General features: G+C 32.7%; 1 protein-coding gene across 3 annotated transcripts in view; it reads right to left on the reverse strand.

The window, feature by feature from the left end:
• The window catches only part of LOC111425264 (plexin B), a 29,502-nt gene extending 7,615 nt beyond the window's left edge, over window positions 1-21,887 (reverse strand). For 2 of the 3 annotated variants that reach the window (XM_023059187.2, XM_023059185.2), the window contains exons 1-3: window positions 21,398-21,887; window positions 283-1,828; window positions 130-230 (exon numbers count right to left, since the gene is read on the reverse strand). In XM_023059187.2, the coding sequence (XP_022914955.1) occupies window positions 130-230; window positions 283-1,767 (1,586 nt within the window). In that variant the 5' untranslated portion in view covers window positions 1,768-1,828; window positions 21,398-21,887. Of the gene's footprint in view, window positions 1-129; window positions 231-282; window positions 1,829-17,089; window positions 17,249-21,397 lie in introns of those variants that run through there. The other variant, XM_023059186.2, reaches the window with a different exon arrangement.
• Window positions 21,888-23,752: the final 1,865 nt, after the last annotated feature.

The following is a 23,752-nucleotide window of genomic DNA, read 5'->3' on the forward strand; positions in this document are numbered from 1 at the left end:
CTAAAGTATTTAAAAAATTGTTAGGTTAATAATTACTAAAATTAATATTGAAATAAGCTCGAAAATGTTCCAAAGTATCAATCGTACATTTTCGATTTAAATGAAATAAAAAAAAAATTTTTTAATTACCTTTTTTCTAAAGAACACCACCCGCAATAAGGATCGTGAGATTCTAAGCATTCGGAACAATTTGTGTAGCTGCTGCAATGTTCTACATTAATTTTTGAGATCTAAAAATGAATTAGTAAGTTTGGGAATTAAATAAAATACATGTTTATGTACCTTTGAAGTAGATAAAACGTATAAATAATCTCCGAGAGGTGATAAAGTAGTATCGGGAAGTATAGGATGCCCGTGATCGACTGTAACCTCTTCGTATTCGGTGGGATGAGGTGTGGACGATAATAAAACTTTTTTGATCCTTCCATCTGTTGTACCTAAAAAGGCTAAGACGTGAGTACCCGTAGTAGCCGTGGCAACAGCCGATAGAGAGGTGTTGTAATATGTTAAAGAGGCGGTGGCGATAAGTGGTAAATTTCCGCTAATTTTTAAACCGGCTTCGCAGAAGTTGTGGATGTTTCCGGCATTTCCGGCACTGGGACACTTGCCGTCTTGAATAGGGCCCGACACGTATCCCATGTTCCTATACTTCTCCGTCCCGTTGAAGCACATGTGGATGTTCTCGTTGAACTTTTCCTCAATGTCCCGCAGCGGATACAAGCACAGCGCGGAATGTTCGAGAGCTTCATTGGTGATGCCCCTAGCAGGCCGGAAAGCTGCCACCAGTATCAGGTCGCCCTGTCGCAGACCCCACGTAGATGCCAGTTCACCATTAGCTCTAGTCAGTTTAGCGTCTTGTACGAGGTTAAAAGACCGCTCGCCGACGGTACATTCAAGAGTAACTTCGGTGTAGCTGTCATAGTTTGCGTCCGAGATACATGTGCGCGCCAATCGAGAAACGTAACCGAGCTCTTCCTGCTCGGGTAGATACGACTGCTTCTGAACAAGTAGGAAATACGCGTAGTCGCTTGCGTTGAAACCATAAATATATTGCACCAAGAAGTGATCACGATACTTAACGTCAATTGTCAATTGTGACTGTTTACTAAAAGTATCTTCGGCTAATTCTAATGTATCTAAGTCTCTGCTAGATATAGCGGGTACGTCGTGTCTATACTCGCCGTTATTCGTAAATGTCGTACCAACGTACATAACGTTAGGCCTACTCCATAAATTGTACCGCCTAGGACCGATGTAAGCGTACGTAGATGCTTGGGGATCGTTGGCGGCGATACTCTTTGCGATAAAATCCGGATTTGCACTTATATTATTTAATTTGTACTTGTAGCACGCCCCTTGCATCAAAGACCCGCACGATATCAAATATTCCGTCTCAGGTTCAATCAGGAGGATCTTGTTGTAGTTGTCCATGAGAGACGTCGGTATGCCCGATCCGGTTGCGCACCCGGTTGCGTGACATAGGGGACTATCGTTTTTGGGGCCGGTTACCACGCGATGCTCTACTGTCAAGTTGGCGCTGAATTGGAGGAGTCTGTTGGTTGCTGCCGCGAATAGACGGTTGTTCCTCCTGTCCAGGGCCAAATGTGAGAACCGGAGCGGCTCATCGTCTGGGCCCGGGTATTGCGCTAGTAGGTCCCCCGCGCTGGCGAGGCCCCACAATCCAGCCGCCACAACCAGCAGCCAGGCCCTGGCCACGACCCCGGCCAGAGCTGACGAGCTGCGCCGCTCTCCTCGGTTTAAAACCATGGGTGGGATGGTGCCTGGTGCATTCCACTGGTGCACGCAGGGCTTTCTTCAAACGTCATTACTAAAAAACAACAAAAAATTCTATTACGTCAATGTCCCTTTCCATTTACTAATGAATTTTTCAAATCTATTTAAATTAAAATTTCATTTGTAAATTCATGTTGAAAGTGGTGGAACTTAAAAATAAAAGCTTAAATAAAATTTTAAAACGCTTCAAAGATCGGAGCCGAAAGAATGAAATTAAAGATTAAAGTATAGATGGTGTACAGGGAATGGCATAAAGTATAAATGCATCCGCTCGAAATGGATGTAAAACAAATTACGCCGAAAGGGGGCTTTATTTTACAAATGCAATTAGCAGGCGAGTTTTTTTCCTTTAATAAATTACCAAGGCGGCTTCAGTACCGTACAGGAAAGGCTACATTAACCTAATTTGCAAGTTTTTAAATTTTACGTTCTTTCTAACGCTTTTATTAAGACCAAAGAAAACTACATCAACAAACTATAAGTTATATTATTAACATATCAAGAATATGTCAGAGTCTTAACAACCACCCTGTCGGAGCGAGAAAAAAGGGGACATCAAAGTCCTTGTTCCACCCCCACAATTCTTCGTATCGATCTACATTCAACGCGAACGGTAGTTCGCCTTCTTTATATTTGTTTACAATCCATTGTCGCCAGCTATTAACGTTTAAGCCTGTCATTTATCGTCAAAGAGAATTAATGGTACGACGTAGAGACAAATATTCTTTTTACGATCAGATGGAACCAACAGCGATAATACCCAAGGTATTTTTAGGAAATTGGCATCTACCAATACTAATAAACTTCAATCGTTTCCCATATCGGTATGCTTTATACGCATATATATTTTGGGTTGGTTGCAAAACGTTGGATGTTTAAGTAACCGAGTTGCAAATTAATACGTATAACAACGATAAATCGTACTCAAAGACTTTTCGAGCGCGGATTGTGTTGCAAACGTTGATAAACGGAAAGTGGGTTACATTCTATCGGACAACTTTTGCGCGGCGCCCAATAAAGGCCTTAAGTTCGTGATCCTTTTTATCGGGCGATCGGAAAGAAACGCATTGTGTACGTTTCTCATTAAACGGCATTGTCTGGTTGCGACACCCCGAGTTGTCACGTCGACGCCGACCACTATATCTATATACGTATATATATAGGAATACGATGCCCGTCATCTTGATATGCATGTTGGGAATATTTAAGGAGTGAATCACGGACTCTAACGCTGAAATATCAAAAAAAAAGGTTATGTCCGACGATCGACGTCGCGTCGTGCATATTCATTCGAAGATCGTGCGAACGTCTCCACCCTTTTTTCGAGATTTAATAAAATTTAACCACTAAATAAGTCGTAATCAAAATATGTCATCAATACGACTTTTTAAACGTGACGTAATGCGCAATCGCATTACTTTTTCTTGTACCCGATAATGCTACTGCGCATGTATTTTATGTAGTTCAAGGTTGAAAGTAAGATAAAAAAGAAAAGGTATTCTTAAAAGTTCGATTTCATATATAATATCTAAGAAATGAATCAAACCAGATAGAAAGATGCAATTATAAGAAACCACCAAAACCACAACAATAAGAATTTTTGCGGATAAAAATACTTTTATTTGGTCATGGTTTCTCAAGCTAGTACAATTATTTTTTTATCGATCAAGTGATGACTCATTAGGTTTTTCTACTACTTTTTTTCCAATTAGATGTCTTGCTTGTGTAAATAAGCATAAAAAAACAAATTGAAACGCTCAATTGTAAACACACGTATTACGAGCATAAACGAAGTTTATTTCTTTTTTCCCAAGCGATGGGATATTACACAAAGGATCAACTCGCAAATATCGATATCCCGTACTATTTACAAAGTCCCGGCTATTGACAAACCATTAACACCTGTAGAATCCAGTAGCGGAGATCTGGTCAAGAGCAGAGAAAGAAGAGAGATAGAGAGCGTTCGGAAGGGAATTAATATGGCCGCGATACGCCCCTGACGTTATTAGATTAAAAATTACCCGGCACACACAAAGGGGTTAGCGGCGTTACGGCTTACGCGGGTACTTTGATTTCAAAAAATATCAAAGGACGAGCTTTCAACGTGATTAGAGCTTACGAAGTCCGCGGCGACGTCAAAATAATCACCAGCTAATTAAAAAAAAAAAAGATAAATCGTGTAGAAAAACATGCAAAATTAACGATCTAGATATACAGATATCAAATCATGTAATCAAACATTTATAATACAATGTGCAAATTTAATAAGTCACCACTCCAAATATCAGAGATAATCAATGAGTATCATCCGGACACGTTGAATTCTTCATTAGAGTATCACCACATACAGTGTGTTCGCTAATCACGTATTGCAATACCAATACTGTGATATTGGTTGCATACTTGCAAAGATGACGTCGGGTACGATAATTAATTAACACACTGTATATAATTCGTTGCCTAATCGTGTACAGTCAACAATAGTAAGTCTTAATCATCCAATATGTAAAAAATTCCTTTTGTTTGTTTTATCTATGCGAAGTGAGTATTGAATATATCAATATATATTATCGAGGATGTGTAATGTATTGTGTGAGAAAAACGTGATGCGACGTAACGTCGCGTACGATGCGTAGGAAACAATTAAAAGTAACGTCTTCTTCAGCCGTCTGGTACGCAATTGGAATACAAATCGAGCGTCTCGCGAAGAAAGGAACAACAGGAAGCTATAAATCACTTATTTGCAGTACGGACCCCCCCAAAATTGGTTTTACAAGGTTGGCAACTTCGACGCGATTAAGGTGCGCTGCTCAACGTAATTCCCCCCGAAAAGTTTAAACCCATTAACGGTCTCGATAATGTAATTATTGTGTTTGGCGGAGGCTCCATCTGTTCGCGATCCGCCGCATTTGCTTAGAAGGGGAGGAGGGGGGCTGTCGTAACCCCGATGCGGTGCTCAAAAAGTCACCCCCGGTCCGCTATAAATAGAGGAAGTAACGCGCATTATGTAATTTAGAAAATAGGACCTCCCCGCTGCAGTCTCTTGCCGCTGCTCTCCAACCCAACCCCCAAACGACCCTTCTTCTCCAGGCCGCCTTCTCCACCTCCAACCCCAACTCGGCCCTGCTCTTTAATCCCCCCAGAAACGGGCTCATCCTGTATTCTACTCGCAGGCTACCGTGTATTTCCACAACGTTTTGATATCTTATAATAACAATCTATATTGCTCTCAAATCCTCACTGTATATGGTAGTCTGGATCGCCTCCTCGCCGAGGATTATACCTGTTTTTTTTTTAACGGAAAACGCCGGTAGATAGCGTGTCGAAAATCGGGAAATCCACGCGGAATACACGATGACGTCTCATTATTGATAACTCAGTTTTTATCTCAATATATATATATATAATATATAGTAAGGATATCAAATTTTTACTGTTCAAATTTTAGATTTTATAATATCGATTATTCAATAAAAATGTTTTAATGAACTTTGTTACTGAGTTAATTCTAAATAAGATTTATTTAAAAAATATTTTGATTTAATCAATAATTATTGAGATAACCTAAAAAAACTTTATATATATAATTATAAATAATATATATAGCGCCATCTAGTAACCATATCAAATTGTTTTATTAAAATTATCGGTTATAAATCGTATTTTAAACAAATATTGTCTGAAACAATTTTTAATAAAATTGAATTTTCATCGTACTCTTCACAGGGAAATCTTAGATTTTATAAAATCGATTATTCAATAAAAATGTTTTAATGAACTTTGTTAATGACTCAATTCTAAATAAGATTTATTTAAAAAAATTTTTGATTTAATCAATAATTATTGAGGTAACCTAAAAAAATTTTATATATATATTATGTATATAAATATATATATAAATATATATATATATATATATATAAATATATATATATATATATATATATAAATATAGCGCCATCAAGTAACAATATCAAATTGTTTTATTAAAATTATCGGTTATAAATCGTATTTTAAACAAATATTGCCTGAAACAATTTTTAATAAAATTGAATTTTCATCGTACTCTTCACAGGGAAATCTTAGATTTTATAAAATCAATTATTCAATAAAAATGTTTTAATGAACTTTGTTACTGACTCAATTCTAAATAAGATTTATTTAAAAAAAAATTTGATTTAATCAATAATTATTGAGATAACCCAAAAAAACTTTATATATATGTATATAAATATATATATAGCGCCATCAAGTAACAATATCAAATTGTTTTATTAAAATTATCGGTTATAAATCGTATTTTAAACAAATATTGTCTGAAACAATTTTTAATAAAATTGAATTTTCATCGTACTCTTCACAGGGAAATCTTAGATTTTATAAAATCGATTATTCAATAAAAATGTTTTAATAAACATTGTTACTGACTCAATTCTAAATAAGATTTATTTAAAAAAAATTTTGATTTAATCGATAATTATTGAGATAACCTAAAAAAACTTTATATATATGTATATAAATATATATATAGCGCCATCAAGTAACAATATCAAATTGTTTTATTAAAATTATCGGTTATAAATCGTATTTTAAACAAATATTGTCTGAAACAATTTTTAATAAAATTGAATTTTCATCGTACTCTTCACAGGGAAATCTTAGATTTTATAAAATCGATTATTCAATAAAAATGTTTTAATGAACTTTGTTACTGACTCAATTCTAAATAAGATTTATTTAAAAAAAATTTTGATTCAATCAATAATTATTGAGATAACCTAAAAAAACTTTATATATATATAATTATAAATAATATATATAGCGCCATCTAGTAACTATATCAAATTGTTTTATTAAAATTATCGGTTATAAATCGTATTTTAAACAAATATTGTCTGAAACAATTTTTAATAAAATTGAATTTTCATCGTACTCTTCACAGGGAAATCTTAGATTTTATAAAATCGATTATTCAATAAAAATGTTTTAATAAACATTGTTACTGACTCAATTCTAAATAAGATTTATTTAAAAAAAATTTTGATTCAATCAATAATTATTGAGATAACCCAAAAAAACTTTATATATATGTATATAAATATATATATAGCGCCATCAATTAACAATATCAAATTGTTTTATTAAAATTATCGGTTATAAATCGTATTTTAAACAAATATTGTCTGAAACAATTTTTAATAAAATTGAATTTTCATCGTACTCTTCACAGGGAAATCTTAGATTTTATAAAATCGATTATTCAATAAAAATGTTTTAATGAACTTTGTTACTGAGTCAATTCTAAATAAGATTTATTTAAAAAAAATTTGATTCAAGCAATAATTATTGAGATAACCTAAAAAAACTCTATATATATGATTATAAATAATATATATAGCGCCATCTAGTAACCATATCAAATTGTTTTATTAAAATTATCGGTTATAAATCGTATTTTAAACAAATATTGTCTGAAACAATTTTTAATAAAATTGAATTTTCATCGTACTCTTCACAGGGAAATCTTAGATTTTATAAAATCGATTATTCAATAAAAATGTTTTAATGAACTTTGTTACTGAGTTAATTGTAAATAAGATTTATTTAAAAAATATTTTGATTTAATCAATAATTATTGAGGTAACCTAAAAAATTTTTATATATATGTATATAAATATATATATATATATAAATATAGCGCCATCAAGTAACAATATCAAATTGTTTTATTAAAATTATCGGTTATAAATCGTATTTTAAACAAATATTGTCTGAAACAATTTTTAATAAAATTGAATTTTCATCGTACTCTTCACAGGGAAATCTTAGATTTTATAAAATCGATTATTCAATAAAAATGTTTTAATAAACTTTGTTACTGACTCAATTCTAAATAACATTTATTTAAAAAAATTTTTGATTTAATCAATAATTATTGAGGTAACCTAAAAAAATTTTATATATATAATTAAAATACAATTTTAAATAATTTAGTATTATTATCAATAAACATTAATTTAAATTCGATTTCTATATATATTTACTAAACACTTATTATTTATTATTTGTGTGCATAATGACACAAGCGGGACATTTAATTTATTTTTTCAATGGCTAATTAAACAAATTCGTTAATTAAATCGATTAGTTAATTAATGCGACTTCAAACGTTTTAATAGTCCATCGGAAGTGGATCCAATATATTTAAAATATGTTTTAAAAAAATTGGAAAATAATTCGGAACGCACCTGGGAGCAAATAGCACCCGTACATTAGTCGTTTTTGTTTTCGCGGGTATTGTTTGGAAAATACATTGTGTTGAAAATTATTCGTTGCATATCGTAACAATTCAATTTTATAAATTCGCATATAAGCTCTTGTGTTTTTCATATCGATCGTATTTACCGCGAAATACAAATAAAGAATATTATTTTGAAATGAATTATTTTCTAGAATAATGTAAATAATATATATAATGCAAAAAAATCTTTTGCATTTTTTAACCTGCTGTTCATAGCTCGGATAATAAATGATGTCAGTAAATGAGGAAAAAAAGTATGTTATGATTCAACAACGATATCAAAAGATGTTTACCAAGAAAGACTACGTAATCTTGTAGAAAATAACTATAAAAATGTATTAAGCTTTTAAAAAGTAATTTAGAGAATTGAATTTGAAAATAAAAGAGATAATAAAATCATTTAGTTAGTTTGTAAATAAGTTTGTTTTTACGGTAGCGATGATATAACGTAAAATTTCGGGTAAGTTAAGCAATTAAGAACGTGTCTTGGCGAGACGTTGAGTTTGGGAGCCATTCGAAAACAGTCGGAACTATGAAATGGTTTAGTACGCCTTGAAATAGCCCGGGAACGCAGTTAGAGGCGATAAAGTTTATAGATTTACCATGAATAAAGCGCAAATAAATGGGGGAAGGCGTTCTAACGCCGTCGGTTGATAGAGAGGTGGCAATTAAAATGAAAAGTGGACGTCTGCCGGGCCGAGACAACTCGGACTAGAAAACATTCCGAAAGATAACGTCCCGTAATTAGTACATAAAATATCCCGGATAAAGTGGGCAGATTGATCGATCCCGGCGATTTGTCGGCGGGAGAACCGAGGAAAGTGGCCTGCAGTGCGTCGAGAAGTGGATTCTATTAATAAAACCACTTCTTTGTGCGCCGCCGGACGGGTTGATGTAAAATCGATACGCCGGATACACACAATATGGGTTACGCGGGTGTCAACTCTATCTTAAAATTCAAATTTCGTCCCAACTACGGCTTTCCTCGATATCGACCGCGGCAATTAGTCGTCGCGAGGGTAATTGAATTGAGATGTTTTACGGTTCGCCTACTTTCCGGGTCGCTTTACTTTTCCACCAACCCAAAAACAGTCTCTACCACGACACTATCGAAGATCGCATCTCCACACAGTACCTTTACAATTTTCTTTTACGGCCGCAGGGAAACCTAACCATTCTAGGAAATCTTAGAAAGCACAATAACGGTTTTCACGTAAATCGAACCCCGTGCATTATCGATCAAAAGTCCTCCGCGGTGGGTCCATTGAACACATAAATTGCTACATAATACGACCGAGATTGCCATAAAAATCATCGTCGTAAACGCCGCCAGTAAAAAAAATAGACCTACGCCTTTTAAATCGACCTCTACGCTCTATAAGGAGTTAATAACCAACAAACGTGCTCGTCATCTTACAAAAAGAACATTATCATCACAAACCTTTATACATTAAAACTACTTGTATACTAAAAATAACTAATTTTTCCATTTTTGTGGTATAGACTAATTTATAAATTTTGACTCTAAGCTTTGTAGCGTTAAAATCGTTGATGCGAAATATTTCTTTGATGAATAAGGAGTGATTTTGATACAAAAGATTTTTTCCACAACTTATAGTTTTTTAATTAAAACCTACCTTAATGTGGAAAACGTCAAATTAGGGGATTTTTGTTTTTAAGTTGGCAAAATTGTTGATGGGTTAAAATTATTTATTGAAAGTTGTTCTTAGATCAAGAAGAAATATTTTATGTATCAAAAACTTTTTTCTATCTCTTCTAATTTTTGGGCTATAACTTAATATAAAATGAAAAACGTCAAATTTAGGAATTATTAGTTTTAGGGCGAATTGGGTTGGCAAAACTGGATGATTGAAAAAGTTTATTTAAAAGATGTATCTGAGTCAATAATGAATGTTATAGAGTTATTTCCAGCCTCATCCAATGTTTGAGTTATACCCTAACTTAATCGCGAAAATGTTAAATTTCGTGAGATTTAATTGTAGGCTTTCTTAGGTTGGTCAAATTGAATAAGTCAAAATCGTTTATTACAAATATTTTCTTGATGAATAAGGAGTGATTTTGATACAAAAGATTTTTTCCACATCTTATAATTTTTTAAATAAAACCTATCTTAATGTAGAAAACGTCAAATTTGGGGATTTTTGTTTTTAAGTTGGCAAAATTGTTGATGGGTTAAAATTATTTATTGAAAGTTGTTCCTAGATCAAGAAGAAATATTTTATGTATCAAAAACTTTTTTCTATCTCTTCTAATTTTTGGGTTATAACTTAAATATAAAATGAAAAACGTCAAATTTGGGAATTATTGGTTTTAGGCCGAGTTGGGTTGGCAAAACTGCATGATTGAAAAAGTTTATTTAAAAGATGTATCTGAGTCAATAAGGAATGTTATAGAGTTATTTCTAGCCTCATCCAATGTTTGAGTTATACCCTAACTTAATTGCAAAATTGTTAAATTTTGTGAGTTTTAATTGTAGGCTTTGTTAGATTGGTCAAATTGAATAAGTCAAAATCGTTTATTGCAAATATTTTCTTGGTGAATAAGGAGTGATTTTGATACAAAAAGATTTATTTCCACATCTTAGTTTGTTAATTAAAACCTATCTTAATGTGGAAAACGTCAAATTTGGGGATTTTTGTTTTTAAGTTGGCAAAATTGTTGATGGGTTAAAATTATTTATTGAAAGTTGTTCTTAGATCAAGAAGAAATATTTTATGTATCAAAAACTTTTTTCTATCTCTTCTAATTTTTGGGCTATAACTTAATATAAAATGAAAAACGTCAAATTTAGGAATTATTAGTTTTAGGGCGAATTGGGTTGGCAAAACTGGATGATTGAAAAAGTTTATTTAAAAGATGTATCTGAGTCAATAATGAATGTTATAGAGTTATTTCCAGCCTCATCCAATGTTTGAGTTATACCCTAACTTAATCGCGAAAATGTTAAATTTCGTGAGATTTAATTGTAGGCTTTCTTAGGTTGGTCAAATTGAATAAGTCAAAATCGTTTATTACAAATATTTTCTTGATGAATAAGGAGTGATTTTGATACAAAAGATTTTTTCCACATCTTATAATTTTTTAAATAAAACCTATCTTAATGTAGAAAACGTCAAATTTGGGGATTTTTGTTTTTAAGTTGGCAAAATTGTTGATGGGTTAAAATTATTTATTGAAAGTTGTTCCTAGATCAAGAAGAAATATTTTATGTATCAAAAACTTTTTTCTATCTCTTCTAATTTTTGGGTTATAACTTAAATATAAAATGAAAAACGTCAAATTTGGGAATTATTGGTTTTAGGCCGAGTTGGGTTGGCAAAACTGCATGATTGAAAAAGTTTATTTAAAAGATGTATCTGAGTCAATAAGGAATGTTATAGAGTTATTTCTAGCCTCATCCAATGTTTGAGTTATACCCTAACTTAATTGCAAAATTGTTAAATTTTGTGAGTTTTAATTGTAGGCTTTGTTAGATTGGTCAAATTGAATAAGTCAAAATCGTTTATTGCAAATATTTTCTTGGTGAATAAGGAGTGATTTTGATACAAAAAGATTTATTTCCACATCTTAGTTTGTTAATTAAAACCTATCTTAATGTGGAAAACGTCAAATTTGGGGATTTTTGTTTTTAAGTTGGCAAAATTGTTGATGGGTTAAAATTATTTATTGAAAGTTGTTCCTAGATCAAGAAGAAGTATTTTATGTATCAAAAACTTTTTTCTATCTCTTCTAATTTTTGGGCTATAACTTAAATATAAAATGAAAAACGTCAAATTTGGGAATTGTTGGATTTAGGCCGAATTGGGTTGGCAAAACTTGATGATCGATTGAAAAAGTTTATTTGAAAGATGTATCTGAGTCAATAAGGAATGTTATAAAGTTATTTCTAGCCTCATCCAATGTTTGAGTTATACCCTAACTTCATCGCGAAAATGTTAAATTTCGTGAGTTTTAATTGTAGGCTTTCTTAGGTTGGTCAAATTGAATAAGTCAAAATCGTTTATTGCAAATATTTTCTTGGTGAATAAGGAGTGATTTTGATACAAAAAGATTTATTTCCACATCTTAGTTTGTTAATTAAAACCTATCTTAATGTGGAAAACGTCAAATTAGGGGATTTTTGTTTTTAAGTTGGCAAAATTGTTGATGGGTTATAATTATTTATTGAAAGTTATTCCTAGATCAAGAAGAAATATTTTATGTATAAAAACTTTTTTCTATCTCTTCTAATTTTTGGGCTATAACTTAAATATAAAATGAAAAACGTCAAATTTGGGAATTGTTGGTTTTAGGCCGAATTGGGTTGGCAAAACTGGATGATTGAAAAAGTTTATTTAAAAGATGTATCTGAGTCAATAAGGAATGTTATAAAGTTATTTCTAGCCTCATCCAATGTTTGAGTTATAACCTAACTTAATCGCAAGATTGTTAAATTTTGTGAGTTTTAATTGTAGCCTTTGTTAGGTTGGTCAAATTGAATAAGTCAAAATCGTTTATTGCAAATATTTTCTTGGTGAATAAGGAGTGATTTTGATACAAAAAGATTTATTTCCACATCTTAGTTTGTTAATTAAAACCTATCTTAATGTGGAAAACATCAAATTAGGGGATTTTTGTTTTTAAGTTGGCAAAATTGTTGATGGGTTAAAATTATTTAGTGAAAGTTGTTCCTAGATCAAGAAGAAATATTTTATGTATCAAAAACTTTTGTCTATCTCTTCTAATTTTTGGGCTATAACTTAATATAAAATGAAAAACGTCAAATTTAGGAATTATTAGTTTTAGGGCGAGTTGGGTTGGCAAAACTGGATGATCGATTGAAAAAGTTTATTTTAAAGATGTATCTGAGTCAATAAGGAATGTTATAGAGTTATTTCTAGCCTCATCCAATGTTTGAGTTACACCCTAACTTAATCGCGAAAATGTTAAATTTTATGAGTTTTAATTGTAGGCTTTGTTAGGTTGGTCAAATTGAGTAAGTCAAAATCGTTTATTGCAAATATTTTCTTGGTGAATTTGATACAAAAGAATTTTTCCACATCTTATAGTTTTTTAATTAAAACCTATCTTAATGTAGAAAACGTTAAATTTGGGGATTTTTGTTTTTAAGTTGGCAAAATTGTTGATGGGTTAAAATTATTTATTGAAAGTTGTTCCTAGATCAAGAAGAAATATTTTATGTATCAAAAACTTTTTTCTATCTCTTCTAATTTTTGGGCTATAACTTAAATATAAAATGAAAAACGTCAAATTTAGGAATTATTGGTTTTAGGCCGAATTGGGTTGGCAAAACTGGATGATTAAAAAAGTTTATTTAAAAGATGTATCTGAGTCAATAAGGAATGTCATAGAGTTATTTCCAGCCTCATCCAATGTTTGAGTTACACCCTAACTTAATCGCGAAAATGTTAAATTTTGTGAGTTTTAAATGTAGGCTTTGTTAGGTTGGTCAAATTGAGTAAGTCAAAATCGTTTATTGCAAATATTTTCTTGGTGAATTTGATACAAAAGAATTTTTCCACATCTTATAGTTTTTTAATTAAAACCTATCTTAATGTAGAAAACGTCAAATTTGGGGAATTTTGTTTTTAAGTTGGCAAAATTGTTGATGGGTTAAAATTATTTATTGAAAGTTGTTCCTAGATCAAGAAGGAATATTTTATGTATCAAAAACTTTTTTCTATCTCTTCTAATTTTTGGGCTATAACTTAAATATAAAATGAAAAACGTCAAATTTGGGAATTATTGGTTTTAGGCCGAGTTGGGTTGGCAAAACTTGATGATCGATTGAAAAAGTTTATTTGAAAGATGTATCTGAGTCAATAAGGACTGTTATACAGTTATTTCCAGCCTCATTTAATGTGTGGTTGTACCCTAACTTAATCGCAAAAACGTTAAATTTTGTGAGTTTTAATTGTAGGCTTTGTTAGGTTGGTCAAATTGAATAAGTCAAAATCGTTTATTGCAAATATTTTCTTGGTGAATAAGGAGTGATTTTGATACAAAAGATTTTTTCCACATCTTATAATTTTTTAAATAAAATGTATCTTAATGTAGAAAACGTTAAATTGGAGATTTTTGTTTTTAAGTTGGCAAAATTGTTGATGGGTTAAAATTATTTATTGAAAGTTGTTCCTCGATCAAGAAGAAATATTTTATGTATCAAAAATTTTTTTCTATCTCTTCTAATTTTTGGGCTATAACTTAAATATAAAATGAAAAACGTCAAATTTAGGAATTATTGGATTTAGGCCGAGTTGGGTTGGCAAAACTTGATGATTGATTAAAAAAGTGTATTTAAAAGATGTACCTGAATCAAGAAGGAATGTTATAGAGTTATTTCCAGCCTCATTTAATGTGTGGTTGTACCCTAACTTAATCGCAAAAATGTTAAATTTTGTGAGTTTTAATTGTAGGCTTTGTTAGGTTGGTCAAATTGAATAAGTCAAAATCGTTTATTGCAAATATTTTCTTGGTGAATTAAAATTATTTATTGAAAGTTATTCCTAGATCAAGAAGGAATATTTTATGTATCAAAAACTTTTTTCTATCTCCTTTAATTTTTGGGTTATAACCTCACATATTTGGGAATTTTTGGTTTTAGGCGGAGTTGGGTTGGTATCGTTTGAAAAAGTTTATTTGAAAGATGTATCTGAGTAGGGGATTAAAATTATTTATAATGATGTTCAATGTTCATGAATTATTAAGTAATATTTATTTGTAAAAAATATGGATTAATTTGAATATTTAAAAAAGATGATTTATTTTGCATCAATATCTTGTATTGAGAGTATATGTAAGTAACATCCTCATGTCATCGTCTGGTATAGGTCGTCCAACTGACTAAGTGGCCAACGACCCTTCGTCCTTGCTTTGAGTCTTTGAGACATGACAAATTCTGTAAGTGACTTGTTCTTAGAATTGACAGAGTTTAAGATTATATCTAAACCTTTGGTACACCGACCGTTCATGACGCCAAATATCTTGAGAACTACTTTCATTTAGTATTCACGTAAGTTTCTTGGTTTTAGAATGAAAATTGTTAAAATGTAAATAAATCAAATAAGAAATAACATTCTTCGTGTTTAATATTAGTCTATGGGTAAGTAGAATGGGGTTTTCGTGAATCGTCGAAATTATATAGTCGGTCACGTAACGTATAACCACTTTGCGCAAACTATAATCCGAGGGAATAAGTGGTTATAAAAAATCGCTTATTCGCTCCCCGAGGGAGGCGTGCAACGGCGTTTGGGGAAGGCCTGACCCCAAACGGGGGCGTGTCGCGACCCCCCGAGCGCGTTTTCACGCCTCGTCCAAATTTAATTTGAAACTGGATTAAAACAAACCGTGCGAACCGGTTGCGTCTTTTCCGTACGGAATCGTTAAGGGTGGGAAATTACAAATTGGCCGTCGTCGCTATCGCCGGATTAGATCTAGCTGGGGTCGCCCGGATCGAAAACGAGTAGTAATGGTAATTATTTTGTTTGTCCCATCGATTATATTAAAAGTATTCGAGAGAAAAAAAAAGAAAAAAGGGGGATGACAAATTTAAAAAGCAATACCGATATATATCGACTACGTAGAGTTTGCTCGCGCCCCCTGTCTACGTCCGCACCCTAAAAGCTCATAAATCTTGGCTTATTTTTTGCTAAAAAAGTAACCCTCTTGTGTTTTTTTTACCCCCTTACTTTTTTTATCGACAATATACCACTTTATAATGATAAGTACTATGGCCATTCTATAGAACTCACCATGAATTTCGTTACAAAAACTGCGATGAGATTTCGTTTCAACCGCGATCGGAGGATTTTTACAAAAATTTCATAATGAATTGAATAAATGAATACTAAACAGGGAAACGTTCGTTACAAAAACAAACCCTTTGTTGGTTTTTACCCTCTCGCATTATACACCTTATTTTAAAATATTTATAAAAAAAATTCGCTTCCATCTTAAAATTGAAGTAATTATTTATTAAATTCGTTTAAATATTTTCCCAACCAAAATCTTTTACATTTTCCAAATAATCATCATAAATCATTTTCTACCTAACGTTCGCCAGTAACCTTCAGCATATTTGCAAAGGCCTAACAATGTCAATAATCGGATTCAAACCGACGAAGATATCGAGAAATGTAAATAAAATTTGTTTTGCTTGACCTGTAGCAGTGATCTTGAGAACTCGCGATTATATTTTATATTTTGTTTTGTTAGCCTACATCTTAGATCTGACATAAATATTTTAATAAATAAAAAAATTAAATTATGGGTTAATGTTTATGGATTATACGTTAGGAATAAATTATATAATTTTTTATTAGAACTTAGAAGAGTGGATAGGACAGAGAGAGTATAACCGTGGAACTGTTCCAAAAATGCGCCAACTTCCGCGAAAAATGAAATGGGAGCCCCTTATGTGCATAATAACCGAATTTTATGACCTCGACTTAGAATTTTTCGCGCGCTGACCGTATGTTTTGTGGAATTCCGGGATACGTGCGGTTGAATTCCTGATGACACTAAATATTGCAATATTTTCCTCGAAATTGCTGGGCTATTTCCAACTTTGTGTGCTTGCTTAGTAATATAAATACGATTAAGTAATTCTTCATTAAATATTACCTTTAAATTTCGAAAGTGATTTTGCTGAAATTGGCGTTTGCCCGATAATATTGTAATTACTGCAAATGCGTTTGAGCAAAAATAAACCCCGAAGAGACTTGGATATATGTAAATTTCGGTTACCGTACACCAAGCCGGGACAAGATAGAAGAGCTTTCAGTTAATTTTATCTTAATTCTATTACTCCTTCATTTAAAATGTAAATCCCCCTTAGTTTAACAAGAAAGATAATGGAATTCCCTTGGACGGTACGTGAGCCGAGATTCAGTTAAATGCGCGATTTCACCACAAAAAATTACTTAAAAAAAAACTTTATATATATATATATATATATATTGACCTGGAACGTACCCAATGTTATTTCCTTCCGTTCGCAATCAGTCGTGTTAGGAGGAAGCGTGGGCGAGATCAAAAAGTAAAGTCGCGCACAACACGACACTGCGCGCCTAGCACGTCCGAACAGGTTACAAACGCGACAAACGTCGAAGAACACGCTGCGATAGAAAGGGGATGGACAGAACTCTACCGCAGTCACGACGAAACTGAGTTTACGGCGCAAATTCAGTTAACAGCGCCGCGTATTGGCGCACCAGTTCGACTCTCCACACAAGTTTTATAAACTTTTTCGAAACCCTACCATGATTTCTTTATTAATTCCATTTTTGAATACATTATTTATTAAAAATCATCTAAAAATCTAATTTGTTTCATTGGTGCAAACATATATCGCAGTTTTGTGGGCATTTTTTTACTAAATTTGTTTGTTAAGTGGAATGGTGTAAATTTGTAGTAATTGTATAAAGATGCATATTGGATTTCTTAGAAATGCTTAGATTACATAGATTTTTCTCTTCTTCGAGGATTTTAGATTAAACATGGTGATGTGGAAAAACGGCATAAAATAAATTGTATCTTTATGGATAATCTTATGCCAAAAATGTCCACTTTCCACCATTGGCATAAAAAACAAAATCAATTCTGAGGAACATCGGTAAGAAATCCATGCGCGATTTGGGATTAGGTTAGACGCTACTCATGGCTTACCACAAAAACAAGTTATTGTGGGTAGAAGAAAATTTGGAGATGAAAACGATATTCGTGATGCTGTAGAAGTTGTAGAACTGGTTAGTAATAGTAACCAAAATTCATTGCTTTACACATTGCTCTTGAACTCTTTTGCTCTCAATTGCATCAATATCGAGAAAAATTCAAAAATATGAAAATTAAAAAAATTCGTCATTTCACAATTGGTTGATGAAAAAAAACAATATTAAGAGCATGATATAGAAAAACTTTTAGAACAAAAGTTGTAGCAAATTTTGCCCTAAATACATTGTTTCCTAACACTTACACTCAGATGCATCAATATAGAGAAATATACGATAATATCAAAATTAGAAGAATTCGTACTTAATACATCTTTATCCCAATGATGAATCATAACACAGATCTGCAAGGTTTTGTTGTCGGTCATTTCCGAAGTAATTTTCTGCGTAAAATCATAATCCGAGCTCAAAATTGGACCATCATACCAGGATTTTAAGATATTTGAGGTTATGCACAAAAAAAATGGCTTTTTGGATACATTCTTCAAAATCATCTGTGTAATTATCAATTTTATCATAAGAATTAATCCTCTTTACACCCGTAGGTGTTGAGGTCTACTTCTCTGTTTAACTGTGTCTGTTCGACACAAAGTTTTTTCATTCATTAAATTGGTGATATGGAAAAACGGCATAAAATAAATTGTATCTTTATGGATAATCTTATGCCAAAAATGTCCACTTTCCACCATTGGCATAAAAAACAAAATCAATTCTGAGGAACATCGGTAAGAAATCCATGCGCGATTTGGGATTAGGTTAGAAGCTACTCATGGCTAACCACAAAGACAAGTTATTGTGGGAAGAAGAAAATTTGAAGATGAAAACGATATCCGTGATGCTGTAAAAGTTGTGCAGGAGATTTCTCTGCTCTTGCTTAGGTTGGAACTGGTTAGTAATAGTAACCAAAATTCATTGCTTTACACATTGCTCTTGAACTCTTTTGCTCTCAACTGCATCAATATCGAGAAAAATTCAAAAATATTAAAATTAAAAGAATTCGTCATTTCACAATTGGTTGATGAAAAAAAAAACTGTATTCCGAGCATGATACAGAAAAACTTTTTGTCCTTAACACATTGGTTTGGAACAGTTTTGCTCTCAACTGCATCAATATCGAGAAAAATTCAAAAATATTAAAATTAAAAGAATTCGTCATTTCATAATTGGTTGATGAAAAGAAAACAATATTAAGAGCATGATATAGAAAAACTTTTAGAACAAAAGTTGTAGCAAATTTTGCCCTAAACACATTGTTCCCTAACACTTTTGCTCTCAGATGCATCAATATAGAGAAATATACGATAATATCAAAATTAGAAGAATTCGTACTTAATACATCTTTATCCCAATGATGAATCATAACACAGATCTGCAAGGTTTTGTTGTCGGTCATTTCCGAAGTAATTTTCTGCGTAAAATCATAATCCGAGCTCAAAATTGGACCATCATGTCAGGATTTTAAGATATTTGAGGTTATGCACAAAAAAAATGGCTTTTTGGATACATTCATCAAAATCATCTGTGTAATTATCAATTTTATCATAAGAATTAATCCTCTTTACACCCGTAGGTGTTGAGGTCTACTTCTCTGTTTAACTGTGCCTGTTCGACACAAAGCTTTTCCATTCCTCTCTTAGCTGCCAACTTCATTGCCTCCCTCTAGGACAAGATCTCTCTATTTATTTCTCTACTTAGCTCGTGGCCTTCATTTCTTGCTTCTACCCTCCATCTTGGCTTGTCAAATTCTTTTCACCTGCCTATTGTCCTCCATCCTTACCATATGCCCATACCATTTCAGTTTAATATAATCCACCATTTGCAGAACAGGCTTCGTATTTCTTCTAATTTCCTCGTTTCTCACTCTATCTAGTTTTCACAGCTATGACTCAAGATACATATATCCAGAAAGAATTTTCTATACTTTTCTACTGTTTCGTTCTTCATCCATGTTGGTAGCTGCAAGCCTGCATTATAATAACTCCTTTTATTAATTTTGTATAATATTAAATCAAAAAACATTTTATCAAAACCTCAAACCTTGTACATCTCCATTAATAAGTACTGTTTTATGTTATCCAATTTTGTATCAATGTGGTATTAATTGTAGCACCTCGGCTTAATCACATATTCTCCATTCTAAGTTAAACAAGGTTAAATTGCAAATATCATTGGTATCAAAGACTGCAAAATCACTTTTTTAGTATTCATCACAAATTCAAAGTTTTTCAAACATCCACCTAATCTTTAAACCACAAAATATTTTTTTACGTCTCAGAATTTTGCATCATCACATCACTATAAATAGAAATCTGTTACTGGTTCCCAATTTCCTAGTCCCCAACTTTCAATACGAAATGATCAGAACAGGGCCTTTGTATGCAGGAATTGGGATATTCAATGGTTTGCCGAGTGTTGTGCTGGAGGCTATAACGTTACACGTATTCAAACGCGATCTCAAAAATTATCTGTAAAGGAATTTATTTTATAACATGAATTTATTCCTAATTCCTAGACATATCAAGACTCGAAAAAAAGGTCTATATATGTAATCTTTATATATTACGTGAAATGTTTATTTCCTTTAAGAACATCCGCAATTTGGGAACATATTCAATTTTCAATTTCCTTTCGGGTAAAATATTAAACGGATGTTTCTAAAATCTATTTTAAAATCTTTCACAACTTCATTTTTGAAATCTAAAAACTTACATATTTGAATATTCAAACTTAAATTGAGTAAATTCATAAGTTATGAAAAGACGCATTAATAGTTCTATGAGATGATTATGTGGGGTTATTAAACTTGAAGTTAGTTCCATTAAAGATTTGGAGAAGCCGTCGCTTTTTTACTTCAACTTTATTGCAACGTTATTTACTAAAACGCCCCGACGTTGATGATTAAGTTATTTTCTGAAAAAGACGAGAAAACAAACGCTACTTTATTAGCCGAGCACGGAGCTTATAATTTTCTCGCCAGAAGGAAAAATCGGGACGATTTGTTTTCCTCCCATTTTCCGATTTTGTTTGTGTGTACTAAGCAAATATTGTTTCGTCTTCTTTAAGGGTCAAAGTTACTAAATTTCGCCTTGGGCATCGTTAGCCCGGGATTTAGGAGGTCTCTCATTTCGTTTCAAATTTGCAGTACGAGGTGATATAAAGGATTTTTTATGTGGTTTCGCACTCCTTTCGTCTACGCTTATTGTATTTTTATCCGGAAAACAACAACAATTAATCAACCACGCTTAATTCATTTTCTTGCAATAAAAAAAATATATTAGAGAAAAGGCTGAAGATGAGTTAAATATTCGAAACGCGTTTTCCTTTATTTTAAATAATAAGAATATTTTTTGTTTTTGTTTTGTGAATTTGAATGTAAATGATAAGAGGTGAGGTGTAAATATGATTTTGAGAGAGACAAAGAACTATTCCGCGAAACTTGAACACGTGAAAACACAGGTAAAGGATGGTAATGAATGCAAAGAAAGAAATGAAACGAAAACGATGAAGAGTTAAAAGAAGTGGTTTGTGCGTTGAATGAAAATATCTTTCTTACCTTACATAGATGTTCGTTTCGAGTTGGAATGCTGGGATAGACTAGAAATGCGAGAGGTCATGTAATCCCGGCATTGGAGGAGGTTTACCACGGAGGCCCCCGTTTTTTTTGTTTTTATAATTTGTTTTCTAATTAATGGCACAGGTTCGTTTAACAGGTCACAGAGTTTCGCCCGAAAACTATCATCAGATGCGGCCGGCACAAAAAATGAACTTGTTCAAGTTATGGTAGGGCAACAAAACAACATATAGCCAAGTACTAGTTCTACTCCATTTTGAAATCGTCCATAAAGAATGTACGTGTATTTAGCTGAAGAATGTTGAATCAACACCTTCACGGATCGCCTGTTGACCGCCACAATCGTTTTAGGGCTCACTTCTTTCACTCCGTCCACTGTTTTTCCGTTATTTAGCCGGGAGCGGCCCTTATTTGTGTACAAAATTGGGGTCCACCGTGCCCGTGCACCGCACGCATTTACATTCCCCACTAGAGCGGGCTACACAAACCGCCCTCGTTCCCCAAGAACCCGATGGATGGCGCCACCGCACGGCTGTTTTACATCGTCACTGATCGACAACCCGCCAATAAGGGGTCACCTTATATACAAACATTTTCAAAAGTTTTTGAACACTTAATTCACCCCCATCATTAATTTTTTTTATTACAAAATTATACATTCAAAACAGATTTATGATAAAATTATAACTTCTTTATATCTAACGCTTTTTGGATTACTTGCGTATTTTATTATCGATGGAAAAGTGAATAGTTTGAATCAAGATCATGAAAAATTTGATTCAGACTGACTTAAGTACATTATATCCATATTTGCAGGATAAGTCTTTTAATTCCTACATGTGGCTATGAGGTATTAGCCAACATAATAATACAATAATTATAAAATTAACTTTTGGCAGACTTTTATTTTGCGTCTGTTATGTTTGCTTCAAAAACAATTGTGTGGCAAATATAAAAATAATAACAAATGAATTACAATTTTATGTTTTTAAATGGAGCTGCTGCCACAGCACGCTACATCCACTTCCCCTCATAGCCACACCACGTCGGGGTCACCAAATGTGGCTATGAGGTATTAGCCAACATAATAATACAATAATTATAAAATTAACTTTTGGCAGACTTTTATTTTGCGTTTGTTATGTTTGCTAGATAATTTTCTCCAGGATTGTTTCTTGAAAATATTAGAGATGTTTTTTAGAGAATTTTGCCTTGAACTGGCGTCTTGTTGGTTGGAGAATCGTTGGTGGTAGCCTTGTAGACTATTAAGCCCTAGATGTATATTTTTGGTATTCACATCTGATATTGATGTATTTTGACAACATTAATTTCCATTCCGTAAGTGCCAGCTTTAAAACTGTACTGCCGCGACCGCAAGCGACCTAGGCTTGTTGCAGGAACCCATTATTTCCTTGGTGAATACATAATATTTTGACTATTGCACCAAATATTGATGTATCATGACAAAATCAGATTTTATTGAATCCATTTCAGGTTCAAGACGTACTGCCTCGGCCGCAAGCGACCTCGGCTTGTTGCAGGAACCCATTATTTCCTTGATGAACACAATTTTTTTACTATTGCACCAAATATTGATGTATCATGACAAAATCAGATTTTATTGAATTCATTTCAAGTTCAAGACTGTACTGCCTCGGTTCGCAAGCGACCTCGGCTCGTTATATAATACCATTACGTCTTAGGCATAGATAGCTTTTTTTTGCAATAGTCAGTAAGTGTCAGCTCTAAAACTGTACTGCCTCGGCCGCAAGCGACTTCTTACAAACGCCCATTATTTCTTAGGTGAACACATAATTTTTTGACTATTGCACCAAATATTGATGTATCATGACAAAATCAGATTTTATTGAATCCATTCAGGTTCAAGACTGTACTGCCTCGGCCGCAAGCGACCTCGGCTTGTTGCAGGAACACATTATTTCCTTGGTGAACACATAATTTTTTGACTATTGCACCAAATATTGAGGTATCATGACAAAATCAGATTTTATTGAATCCATTCAGGTTCAAGACTGTACTGCCTCGGCCGCAAGCGACCTCGGCTTGTTGCAGGAACACATTATTTCCTTGGTGAACACATAATTTTTTGACTATTGCACCAAATATTGATGTATCATGACAAAATCAGATTTTATTGAATCCATTTCAGGTTCAAAACTATACTGCCTCGGTCGCAAGCGACCTCGGCTCGTTATATAATATCATTAGGCATAGATAACACTTTTTTTACAATAGTCAGTAAGAGTCAACTCTAAAACTGTACTGCCTCGGCCGCAAGCGACCTCGGCTTGTTACAAACCCCCATTATTTCTTTGG

The sequence above is a fragment of the Onthophagus taurus genome, chromosome 8 (assembly GCF_036711975.1).
Source record: "Onthophagus taurus isolate NC chromosome 8, IU_Otau_3.0, whole genome shotgun sequence".
NCBI lineage: Eukaryota > Metazoa > Arthropoda > Insecta > Coleoptera > Scarabaeidae > Onthophagus > Onthophagus taurus.